The 13,285-nt window shown below is 46.3% G+C and overlaps 1 protein-coding gene across 1 annotated transcript; it reads right to left on the bottom strand.

Annotated features, from left to right (window-relative positions):
- Window positions 1-264: 264 nt before the first annotated feature.
- Window positions 265-12,559, bottom strand: LOC140185305 (zinc-binding protein A33-like). Its single transcript, XM_072238696.1, has 6 exons — window positions 12,149-12,559; window positions 11,370-11,465; window positions 10,721-10,954; window positions 7,867-7,889; window positions 7,674-7,792; window positions 265-888 (listed from the first exon to the last, which is right to left on the bottom strand). Exons 1-6 carry the CDS (start codon window positions 12,557-12,559, stop codon window positions 344-346), a joined length of 1,428 nt encoding a protein of 475 aa, XP_072094797.1. The 3' UTR covers window positions 265-343.
- Between the last annotated feature and the right edge of the window lie 726 nt (window positions 12,560-13,285).

The raw sequence follows: 13,285 nt of genomic DNA on the forward strand, positions 1-13,285 counted from the left end.
AATGGCGGGGCGGAGTCGATGGGCTGAACGGCCTAATTCTGCTCCTGTGTGTTATGGTCTGACCAAGATTCACCCTGACCCCCCTGACCCTCCCAGTCAGCACCGCCCCCACTAGTCCCATTGAACCTGCCTCAGGGCGGGTGGACTTTAGGACCCGGGGGAGCTCAGGACCCGCTGCCCCGCGGCTGCTGCTGAATCTGCGGTGTTTCTGTTCCGTTGTCGGATGTGGTGAACGAGTTAAAATTAATGGATCAATAATTCTCATCTCATGTTTATTTCACTCTCCGCACATTTATATTTACAGGGACTTTACTCCTGACACCGGTCCCAGGACCCGACCCGATTACAGACCCGGAGCGGAACCGGAGCAGATTCTCAGCCACTGGTTTACATTCCGAGGCCAGAAGAAAGGATAAAGTTTCCCCGTGAATTTATTCCCAGTGAAGGTGTGGAGATGGGACTTGGTCTCCGCGTTGTAAAATGAAACTGTCCCGGACGGGTAACTGAGATAAACTCCCACCCTCCCGGGGATGGGACCGGCAGGGAGACGGGACTCAGGGGAGATGAACACGTCACAATCCCGATGTAACACGTCACGAAACCGCCCGATGACCCAGAATCCGGTCTCCGGACTCAGTCTGACCCGTCCCTCCCTCTCCACAGACTCTGCGGCGACTCCCAGACACCAGAACCGATTCCCCGCCACATCCACCTCCCAGTAATGCCTCCCCGATGTGAATCCCTCCGATCCCAACACACAAGACCAGTTTGTGAATCTCTTCCCGGTGTCAGGGAGATCACTCCAGGTCCCGGTCCGTCTCACACTCTTCCGATCCTCAGACACCTCGAGATACGGACTCGCCGTTTCCACATCCAGGGTGACAGAGACTGGGCGGGGAAGCAGAGAATTAGAGAGTCCCCGGGGATCGGGGGGGAGACTCGGGCAGCGCGGCCCCGGGGATCGGGGGGAGACTCGGGCAGCGCTGCCCCGGGGATCAGGGGGAGACTCGGGCAGCGCGGCCCCGGGGACCAGTGGAAAGGCCGCTTGGCCTCAGGCGCGGTCGGATGGCCGACAGGAACCTTTCCCGAGGTTTGACCCAACGAAAGTGGATGGACAACTAATGTCTCCCCAAGGGTTCCCGCTGGACGGAGAGCAGAGATTTCCCGATCGAACAGACACAAAATGCTGGAGGAACCGAGCGGGTCAGGCAGGAGGTGTGGAGAGAGATGGACAGTCTACATTTCAGGTCGACATCTTCCCTCAAGAACGGAAATACATAGGGGAGATAAACAGCAGAAACTAGAGCGGGATAGGGATGGATTAAGATGGGCAGGGGCTGGGTGACTGGATTATCAGGAGGTCACAGAGTTTCTTCGGCCCAACTTGTTCGTGCCGACCAGCTTCCTTTAATGAGCTAGTCCCATTTGTCCATTATTCCTTTCACCTTTCTTATCCACGTACCTGCCAAGATCTATTTTAAAACATTCTCCCTGTACCCATCTCTACAGTTGACCAAGGGCCCGCTGTAAACAGAGATAACCCTCTTCCCCTTCCACTTTATCTTTTCCATTACTGATTTTTCACCTGGAGCCTACCAGCCTTCTCCTTCCCACCCGCCCCCCCCCCACCTTCTTTATTGGGCCTCTGCCCCTTCCCTCTACATCCTGACGAAAGGTTTCGGCCTGAAACGTGAACCGATCTTTTCCACGGATGCTGCCCGACCTGCTGAGTTCCTCCAGTATGTTGTGAGTGTTGCTTTAACTCTCTTCCCTGTCCACTGTACCATGAATTTTAGTGTCACCCATAAACCTACTAATTATGTCACCTACATTATCATCCAAATCATTAATATGATTGACAAACAACCGCGGCCCCAGCACCGACCTCTGCAGGTCACAGGCCTCCAGTCCTCTGTGTTTAAGAGACACTTGGACAGACACTTCAATAGGCAAGGCACAGAAGGAGACTGACCTAATGCTGACCAATGCGATGAATGTAGATGGGTAAATAGGTCAGCACAGAGGTGATGGGTCAAAGGGCACATTTCAATGCTGTACGGCGATGGCTCTGTGAACTGAATGGATAAGAACCCCCAAACCCCTTCCCCCGACGGGTGCTGAGAATTCCAAACAGACAGTGACCCCTGACCCTTGACTCCTCAGACAGGGAAACATCCTGGCTGCATCCTTGCTGCCAGTTGACTCCTGAAAGAATTTTGTGCTTCCCTGAGATCTCGTCTCATTCTTCTGAACAGGGAACAGGGAACAGAGAACATAGAACAGTACAGCACAGGAACAGGCCCTTCATTCAATGTTAACATTCATTTGTGAGTGGGGAGTGTGAAGGTTCGAGACAGTAAAGGGAGTGATAACAGGAACCAGTAGGGGAGAGATGAATGGCAGATTGAACCAGAGCCAGGTGAGGGAGGGATGCAAAGCCTGTGGGCAAACTGTGTGCATAGACGTAACGAGTAGCTGGAGGGGGACAAAGATGGAGATGAGGATCCATTTGTCCCCTTTCCCACAACCCCATCACCCGCAGCCCCTCATTAGGACAGGGGAAGTATTTGCAGGGACCCTTAAACAACACGGGTTCTGATGCAGGGTTTCATCCCAAACTGTCAACTCCAGTCTTCGGTGTTCTGCAATTATCACTGCTTGTGTCCCCTTCCAATCTACTTTGCCCAGCAACTCCCTCAAGCCTCTGCAACTAACTTTACTGCTCTCTGACTCATCTCCCTTTCCATCTCATGATACATCTGACTTTATCTCCCTGTCAAACGCTGGCGTGAATTCTATCATTTTATGATCACTGCTTCCTAACAATTCTTTTACCTTAAGCTCGCAAATCATATCTGGTTCATTATAAAAATCCCACTCCAGAATTGCCTTTCTCCCATCGGGCTCAACCACAATCTGTTCTAAAAAGCCATCTTGGGGGCATTCTACAAATTTCCTCTCCTGGAATGCAGCACAACATGATTTTCCCAATCTACATGCTGTTGAATCCCCCCATTCCGACCTTCACCATGCCCTTTTTCCATCTCCTGGTGTGATTTGTATCCCATTTCGATCCAGGCTACTATTTGGAGGGCTGTATATAATTACCATCAGGGTCTTTTTACCCTTGCAGTTTTTTAACTCTACCCACAATGACTCAACATCTTCCAATCGTATGTCACCTCTCTCTAAGGATTTCATTTCACTTTTTGCCAACAGACCCTCCCCATCCCCTCTGCCTACCTGCCTGTCCTTTGAATACAAGGTGTATCCTTGGATGTTGGGCTTCAACCAGCATCTCCTTTCAGCCACAACTCAGTGACGCCAACAAAGTTATACCTGCCAATCTCTACCTGTGCTACAACATCATCTACCTTATTCCGTATGCTGGAGCATTCAAATATAACACCTTCAGTCCTGTATTCATCAGCCTATTCGACACTGTCCACAGGAACTTAAGCAAGGTCTTTGATGTCAATTACAGACCACACTGGGGGTATTCTCTGCATTTCCGCTTCCCTGAATATGAGGAAAAATAGAAACATAGAAAACCTACAGCAAAATACAGGCCCTTCGGCCCACAACGCTGTGCTGAACATGTCCCTACCTTAGAACTACCTAGGCTTTACCCATGGCCCTCTATTTTTCTAAGCTCCATGTAGCCATTCAAGAGTCTCTCAAAAGACCCTGTCGTTTCCGCCTGCACCACCACTGCCGGCAGCCCATTCCGCGCACTCACCACTCTCTGCGTGAAAAAAACTTGGACAGGTACATAGATGGGAAATGGTTAGAGGGATATGGGCAAACACACACAAACGGGACATGCTCAGGAAGACATCTTAGTCTTGCAGATGGATGAAGTGGGCCGTTGGTTAAACATCCATCAAACCCTCCCAGATCATCATCCTGAGCAATCTCACCCTGGAGTCTGTCTGTGAACTGTTGATGTGACGTCACATCAGAGGGCAGCTCAATGCCTCAGAAAGACTGGGTAAGGAGCACAGATTTCATTCCTAAATGGGAATTTGTGCCTGTCTCTTTGACCGTGTGTCACACTCTGATATTATGTGTGTGTTTATGTGTTGATTGTGGTAAATATCAGTGTGTTTGTGTGTACACATTGAGGGAGAGTGTGCACATTGAAATATTTGTATGTCACTGTGTGTCATCACATGTCTGGTGTTGCTGACAATGTGTGACAAGTGTGAGTTGTTTAAATAAGTAAATTACCGTGTCTGAAGAGAATAGTTTCCAGGTTACTGAGGGAAATAACAACGTACATTGCTGAGACTCTGACTACAATCTGCCAATTCCTCTTGTGTATGTGTGTGGGGGAGTTTTGCCAGGCCGGTTATGCTGTGTGTGCTTCTCCCGAAATGAAATCTTGAAAAATGTCAATGCTGGTTGGTGTGTCTGGGCTCATTCTCACAATGCTTCAATGTAGTGGTTTGATAACCATAAGACCATAAGATATAGGAGCAGAATTAGGCCATTTGGCCCATCGAGTCTGCTCCACCATTCAATCATGGCTGATCCTGTTTCTCTCCTCCTCAACCCCACTCCCCGGCCATCTCCCCACAACGTTTGATACTGTGTTCAAACTCTGTTTCTAAATAGACGCGCCTTTATCGTGAGGCTGTGCCCTCTTGTCCTAGACTCCCCCACCATGGGAAACATCCTTTCCACATCTTCTCTGTCTTGGCCTTTCAACATTCAAAAGGTTAAAATGAGATTCCCCCCTCATCTTTCTAAATTCCAGTGAGTACAGGCACTGAGCTATCAAATATTCCTCATATGATAACCCTTTCATTCCCGGAACCATCCTTGTGAACCTCCTCTGAACACTCAACTATACCAGCACATCTTTTCTTAGATGAGGAGCCCAAAACTGTTCACAATACTCAGGGTGAGGCCTCACCAGTGCCTTATAAACCCTCAGCATCACATCCCTGCTCTTGTATTCTAAACCCCTTGAACTGAAACAATGGATTTACCTTTCCCACAAATGACTCTACCTGCAAGTTAACCTTCAGGGTGTTCTGCAGAAGGACCCCCAGGTCCATTTCCATCTCAGATTTTTGGATTTTCTCCCCATTTAAAATAATCTGCATATTATGTCTACTACCAAAGTACATGACCATGAATTTTCCAGCATTGTATATCCTACCAACCAGCCAATGCTCTGACCATACCAATAACATTTCTGTAATACCGTGGGCTCTTAACTTGGTAAGCAGCCTCATGTGTTCAACCTTGTCAAAGGCCTTCTGAAAGTCCAAATATACAACATGCACTACAACCCCTTTATCTACCCTACGTGTAATCTCCTCAAAGAATTCCAACAGGTTTGCCAGGCAAAATATTCCCTAAAGGAAGCCATGCTGACTTTTCCTATCTTGTCCAGTGTCACCTAGTATTCCATAACCTCATAATTAACAATTGACACTAATGTCTTCCCAACCACAGAGGTGAGGCTAACTGGTCTATAATTTCCTTTCTGTTGCGTTCCTCCTTACTTATAGAGTTGAGTGACATTTACAGTTTTCCAGTCCTCTTGCACCACACCAGAGCCCAATGATTTTTGAAAGATCATTTCAAATACCTCCACAATGTCTACCGTTACCTCTTTCAGAACACTAGGGTGCAGTTCATCTGGTCTGAGTGACTTATGTCCCTTTTTGAGCACCTTCTCCCTTGTAACAGTAACTGCACTCACTTCTCTTCCCTCGCACTCTTCAACATCTGGCACAGTGCTACTGTCTTCCACAATGAAGACTGATGCAAAATACTCATTTAGTTCATCTGCCATCTCTTTGTGCCTCGTTATTATATCTTCAACCTTATTTTCTAGTGGTCCTATATCCACTCTCATCTCTATTTTATTTTTTACAATACTTGAAAAACAATATGATATTGTTTGCTCACTTGTTTTATAAAGACAGGTGTGTAAAAAGGGCCCGAAGGATCATTGGAGACCCGAGTCACCCCAACCACAAACTGTGCTGGTTGCTACCGTCTGGGGAATGTACCGTAGCATAAAAACCCCAACAGAGTCCAGGGACAATTTCTTCCACCAGGCCATCAGCCTGCTTACCTCATGCTGAGGTAACTGTATTTCTACGTTATATTGACAAGCATGTTATACATGTAGTTTATCAGGAAGAGAAGAAGAAGAAAGCCCTTAACTCCGAGTGGAGTCACCGGGATGCTGTCATGATGGCGTTTTTTAAGCCGGCTTTCTTATTCTTATGAGGCCGAGTTGCTAGCTCGACGCTCAACCCAGCACGGATACTGTAAATGGCACATTGAGACGGAGACATAACGTAAAGAATTTTACTGCTCGTTCATATGAAGAATGTAAGTAACAGTCAGTTCAATTCAATTTAATATTTCATTTTTCTCCTCTCAATCATTCTTTCAGTTCCTCTCTGTAGGTATTTAAAAGCTTCCCAATTCTCTGGCTCCTATTAATTTTTACTTTGTTGTGTGCCCACTCTTTTGCATTTACATTGGCTTGTCTTCCCTTTTCAGCCATTTTGCCATTTGAGTATTTATTTATTTTTGGAATACATCTATCCTTCACCTTCCTTATTTTCCCAGAAACTGACACCATTTCTGACAAATTTACTTTGGCCAACTCCTTTCTCGGACCACTATAATTTATTTCATCCTCTGAAATACTACAACGTCAGACGTTACTTTCTGCTTATCAAATTTCAGGTTGGACTCAGTTATGTTGTGAGAATTCTCTCCTAAGGGTTCTTTTACCTAATCACCTCTGGTTCAATACATAACACCCAATCCAGTAGAGCTGTTCCCCGAGTAGTCTCATGGACACACATCAAAGTTGCTGGTGAATGCAGCAGGCCAGGCAGCATCTCTAGGAAGAGGTGCAGTCGACTAGTCCTGACGAAGGGTCTTGGCCTGAAACGTCGACTGCACCTCTTCCTAGAGATGCTGCCTGGCTTGCTGTGTTCACCAGCAGCTTTGATGTGTGTTGCTTGAATTTCCAGCATCTGCAGAATGCCTGTTGTTTGAGTCTCATGGACAAACTGCTCGATAAAACATCACACAGCATTCAACAAATTCACTCTCTTGAGATCCATTACCAACCTGATTTTCCCAATTGACCTGCTTGCTGAAATAAAAAACTCAACCCACGAGGATTCAATATCTTCCTATCCTATCTCACTTCTTTCTACTGATTTACCAGCAGAACCACACCAACCACCCATGTCTACCTTCCAATAACACCGATACATTGTGTAACCTTGGACATTCAGCTCCCAACTACAACCATCCTTCAGCCATGATTCAGTGATGGCCAAAACATCATATCTGATAATCTGTAATCGAGCAACAAGATCATCCACCTTATTTCTCACACTCCATGCATTGAGATATAACACGTTGTGTACTATATCTGCTACCCTTTTTATTCTGCATCCCTAATGCACTGATACTCACCCTGCTGGCTGCAATTTTGTCCTTGCATCTGTCCGCCCTATCTGACAGTCTGACTGCATGATACCTTTGCATTTTTAGTATCAGTCCTATCGCTTCACTCGTTCCCAACCCCCCCCCCACACACACACACAACCAAATTACAGACAATTCTCGCTTCAAATTGGAACTTAACTGAACAAGGAGAAATGAATCTTTATAAGTTTTACCTCGATTAACGGCATCAAGTGTTTCACTCAGCACTGTGTTCAACAAATAGGGGTGATGGAATTTTTCAAACAGTTGGGCCTCTTCTGTCACTGACAATTCCTGGACATCGTCATTAATCCTGTAAATATTAAACTGCTTGTTATAAACTGCAAGTTTGAACTATACAGGTTTTCAATGAAGAGTATGTCCTACCTCCTGTTCCGACGAGCTTCCTCCTGAAATAAATCAGACATAAATCTGATTAGACTTGGACTTACTGTCCACATCCTGAATTTCATCCAAATCATTCAAAGGTGTTGAAAATTCCCACTCTCACGGTAACTCAGAAACACAACCAATACAGAACCACGGATTAAATTACAGGGAAAGTCTCTGAATGTCAGACCATTACTGAGCGGATGAAATTTACGGGGAAGACAGGGCAGGTTGTGCGTTTTCATCTGGATATGACATTAGGGTGATAGGATGTAGGAATTTAAGATCAGTGATGGATTTAATTATGTGCGGGGTTTGGATGTACCTCTATTTATGGGAGGAATTGTGGGAGGGAAAACTCCAAATGGATTTTAATAAATCCCATATGAAATTTAGTGAAGAGGAATTCGCTACCACAGGAGTGGTTGAAGCAGAACAGCAGAGATTGAATGTAATGGGAAAACTGGATAAACACGTGAGGGACCATGGAGTTCAGGGCACTGTTGCTGGGTGTGGGAAGAGAATTCTGAAGCAGGGAAATTGTAAGAGGATGATGGACTGAATGGCCTGTTTATGATGGAGACCGGATGAGATGTACCCCAGGCCACTGTGGGAGGTGAGGGAGGAGATCGCTGAGCCTCTGGCGATGATCCTTGCATCATCAATGGAGACGGGAGAGGTTCCAGAAGATTGGAGGGTTGCAGATGTTATTCCCTTATTCAAGAAAAGGAGTAGAGATAGCCCAGTAAATTATAGACCAGTGAGTCAACTTCAGTGGTTGGTAATTTGATAGAGAAGATCCTGAGAGGCAGGATTTGTCAAAGGCAGGTCGTGCCTTACGACCCTGATTGAATTTTTTGAGGATGTGACAAAACATATTGATGAAGGTAGAACAGTAGATGTAGTGTAAATGGATTTCAGCAAGGGATCCCAGCGGACATTGATTTGTGCAACCAGAATTGACTTTCCCACAGAAGACAAAGAGTGATTGTAGACGGGACATATTCTGCATGGAGGTCGGTGATCAGTGGTTTGCCTCAGGGATCTGTTCTGGGAGCCCTTCTCTTTGTAATTTTTATAAATGACCTGGATCAGGAAATGGAGGGATGGGTTAGTAAATTTGATGATGACACAAAGGTTGGGGGTGTTGTCGATAATGTGGAGGTCTGTCAGAGTTTACAGCGTGACAGCAATAGGATGCAAATCTGGGCTGAGAAGTGGCAGTTTGCAGTTCAAACCAGATAATGGTGAAATATGATGGCAGACTTTGGTACTAATGGTAAGACTCTTGGCAGTGTGGAGGAGCAGAGGGATCTTGGGGTCCGAGTCCATAGGACACTCAAATCTGCTACACAAGTTGACTCTGTGGTTAAGAAGGGATTCGGTGCATCGGCCTTCATCAACCACGGGACTGAGTTTAGGAGCCGAGAGGTAATCTCACAGCTATGTAAGAGCCTGTTCAGGCCCCACTTGGAGTGCTGTGCTCAGTTCTGGTCGCCTCACTACAGAAAGGATGTGGAAACCATAGAAGGGGTGCAGAGGAGATTTACAAAGATGTTGCCTGGATTGGGGAGCATGCCTTATGAGAATGGGTTGAGTGAACTCGGCCTTTTCTCTTTGGAGCGACGGAGGATGAGAGGTGACCTGATAGAGCTGTATAAGATGATGAGAGGCATTGATCAGAGTCAGAGGCTTTTTCCCAGGGCTGAAATGGCTAGCAAGAGAGCACACAGTTTTAAGGTGCTTGGAAATATGTACAGAGGAGATGTCAGGGGTAATATTTTTACGCAGAGAGTGCTGAATGTGTGGAATGGGCTGCCAACAATGGTAGTGGATGCCAGTACGATGGGGTCTTTTAAGAGACTCCTGGATAGGCACATGGAGCTCGGAAAGATGAGGGCTATGGGTAACCCTAGGTAATTCCTAAAGTAAGGACATGTTGGACTGAAGGGCTTGTATTGTGCTGTAGGTTTTCAATGTTTATATTTCTACGTTTCTAATGTGAAACTTAATTGAAAAAATAAAGAAACATTGAAAGTTTGCCTAACCTGACGGAAACCGGATACAGAGGATAAGTCTGATGTGTGGGTCACATTCTATGTTTTCACGGATTGACAGAGAGACCCTCACACCCACCGCACCAAACACACTCACAGCCTGTGACTGGAACTGGGTGTTAATGGGAGATTTAGAGGATATTTAATGTGATAAGTAATAGACAATCAGCAGCTCTGTTTTATGATCAGAACAAATTATTTCAGAGAAGTTTGCATTCTGTCCTGGGACGTACAGAGGTTGTGAAAGTCCAGTTTTGGGACAACAGCAACCCTGAATGGTTGCATCAACTGTCTGGTGAAAAACAGTTTACTGCCATTTATTAATGCTGTGTCTAGGAGCAATGCATCTGTTTTCTGTCTTTGATAACCCTGTCTGTTTTCTGTGGTACGTGATTGTTACAGTAACTACTCACGTGTGTGGCGGCCTGGTAATAGCGAAGGGAATAAGTTACGTATTCATGCTTTGTTCTGGGCAGTTTTGAGCTGAGGACGGAAGATATCTTGTCGTTTGTTGATCGCTTCGTTGCTGATTAATTTACGATTAATTACGCTGAAATTTCATTGCCTCATGATTGTATCTTGCAGATAAAGGATTGAATACCTGTCTTCGACATTTTGGAAGGTTGTTATTGGAGTGACTGGAGGGCTCGTCATACAATCATAACTATCTGTGTGACGTTGCCAGCAGCGGCAATTGGTTAGTTAGAATTGGCCACTGTGCTGTGTTTATTTCAAATATACCACTGTTCATTTAGTGCCCTTTGACAGAAACAAACTGAAATAAAATCCCTCACCTTGAGAAATATCACACTGTCTTTTTGATCCATCTGTTCCTTTAACGTAGTGATTTCCTCCTGAATAAGCCTTATCTGCTTCTGAATCTCACGAAGATTTTTCTCCATTGGATTGAGAATCCTCTTCTCTTCCTCCCTGAGATCCCTGAGTAAGCTCTGCTCTTTCTCAGTGATAATCTGGCGCAGTTCAGCAAACTGGGATGTGAAACGGGACTGAAGGCTGTGTGACTGTTCCTGTCGAATGAAAGGTGAAGATGAATTTACTGTATTGCTATGTGTATTTCCTTATGACATTAAGGAGACCATTCGGTCCATTAATGTCCATGCTAACTCTGAAACATTCCCATCAACCCCATTCACTTACGTTTTCCTGAAACCAATTCTCCCCATTGACCCATTAACTCCCACCCGATTCACATACACCCTCCCCCACCTTCACAGGGTTAATTGTAATTAACCATTCATCCAGCATGTCCTTGGGATGTGTCTGAAACTGTCGTGGTCACAGAGAGAACATGCAAACTCCACACAGACAATACCAGAGGTCAGGATTGAACCCAGGTCACTGGAGCTGCGATACTCTGCTATTCCGCATTAAAGAGAGCAAAACTATACAGTAATATCAGAAATTCCACTCAGAAAGCCTCACCCGAACTCCGGAAATCTTCTCTTTCTGTTGCTGCTCCTTTTCCTGGAAGTCTGATTTCTTTTTTGTGAAAGAGTCTAAGGAAGATTTAAGCTGATCCTGGAAGTCAGAGAGCGAAGGAAAAAGTAACAAAAAAAGATGGATCAAAAGAAACAGGTGATCAAACCCGATCATCGCACACAAAATGCCGGTGGAACTCAGTGAGTCAGGCAGCATCTGTGCAGGGGAAATAAACATTCGACGTTTCGGGATGTGACCCTTCATTAGGACTGGGAAGGAATGGGGCAGAAGCCAGAATAAAAAGTTTGGGGATGAGAACCAGCTGACAGGTGACGGGTGAGACAACGTGAGGGGGAACGTGGGGGAGGGTGATGAAGTGAGAAGCTGAGAGGGGACAGGTGGAAAAGGAAAGGATCTGGAGAAGAAGGAATCTAAACGAGAGGACAATCGACCATGGAAGAAACGGGAGGAACTGCGGCTGTTTGGGGCCCTGAATGGTGACGAGTGAGGAGGTTAGGAGTCGGGTGTAGCATTTGTCCCGCTTCCAGGTGTCAGTGCCAGGAGGGAGATCAGTGGGGAGGAGCGAGTGGACAAGGGCGATACAGTACGGTGAGCGATTCCGACAGAGAGCGGAGAGATGTGGGGTGTGGGATGGGCTGTGGGACGGATAGATGGTAGAATCCCGTTGGAGATGGCGGAAGTTGCAGAGAATGATGCGTTGGTTATGGAGGCTCGTGTAGGGTTTAGGAACTGTGTTAAGTATTAAATTAGTTAGTTTTTACCATGTAGATTTTAACAGCTTCTTTAATCGGCCTGAAGCGGTGCTCTCTGTGTTCTTCCGCAACTGCGCAGATTACACAGATCAGTGTCTTGTCCGTTTCACAAAACAGCTTCAGTTCTTCCTCATGTTCCTCGCACTGAAGTTTACTTTCCTTCCCTTTCGGATTCAGGTTTAGATTTCGAACTTTTTCAGCCAGATTTGCTAAGGCCCGACTGACCTTGAGGGTGCGGTCAGCAAACACCTCTCGACATTCCGGGCAGGAGTTTCTCTCCTCCCTTTCCCAACACCGTGTGATACAAGAACGACAGAAGTTGTGTCCACACTCCAGTATAACCGGATCTGTGAAGAAATTCAGACAGATGGGACAAATTACCTCCTCGGTCCAACTCTCGGCCGGTGCTTTCGAAGCCATGTTAACTCCCGGCACTTCCTGATTCAGAACGCTTCCGCTTTCGGGGAGCTGCCGATCCCCTGCAGTACCGCGATTGTCCACTACACGCGCTGCAGACTCATGGGTGAACATGGTTTTGCTGGATGTGTTCAGTGGAAATTCTGGCCATTTCTATGTTTAGTGTGGGATCAAAAACACATTAAACAGGCAACAGATAAAAAAACGTGGCCATGGACTGTCTAAGCCCGGCTACGAGCGGAAAAGGGTTGGCTCTATGGACAGCAACCCTATCTCGTAAAAACCTCGTGCGACAAAAATGTCACCTGCATCTCCAAAGGCCCCATCACTGCGATCGGAAGGACCTTCACCTGGAAGGCGATTGAAGTCGTGTGATCATCCTCGGATTGAGGATGAGGAGAAATTTCCCCACCCACAGTGCGGTGAATATTTGGAGTATTCTCCACAAGTTTTCTAAATTAAAAGGGCTGCTGCTGGCGGCCTGTGCCCCAGTGGGCGTGATGGGCTGAAAAAGAAGCTGAACAGAAATTAAGCCGGAGAGAAGAGCCTGGTTCAGTCTGAGGCAGGGCTCAGGGGGGAGTTCTAAAGACATGAGAGACTGCAGATGCTGGAATCTCTGGTGAGAAACATGATGCTGGAGGAACTGAGCGGGTCAGGCAGGATCTATGGAGAGAAATGTACAATCAACTTTCCGGGTCGAGATCCTTCACCTGGACTTTCTCAACCCGA

This window comes from Mobula birostris, chromosome 20 (assembly GCF_030028105.1).
Source record: "Mobula birostris isolate sMobBir1 chromosome 20, sMobBir1.hap1, whole genome shotgun sequence".
Classification (NCBI taxonomy): domain Eukaryota; kingdom Metazoa; phylum Chordata; class Chondrichthyes; order Myliobatiformes; family Myliobatidae; genus Mobula; species Mobula birostris.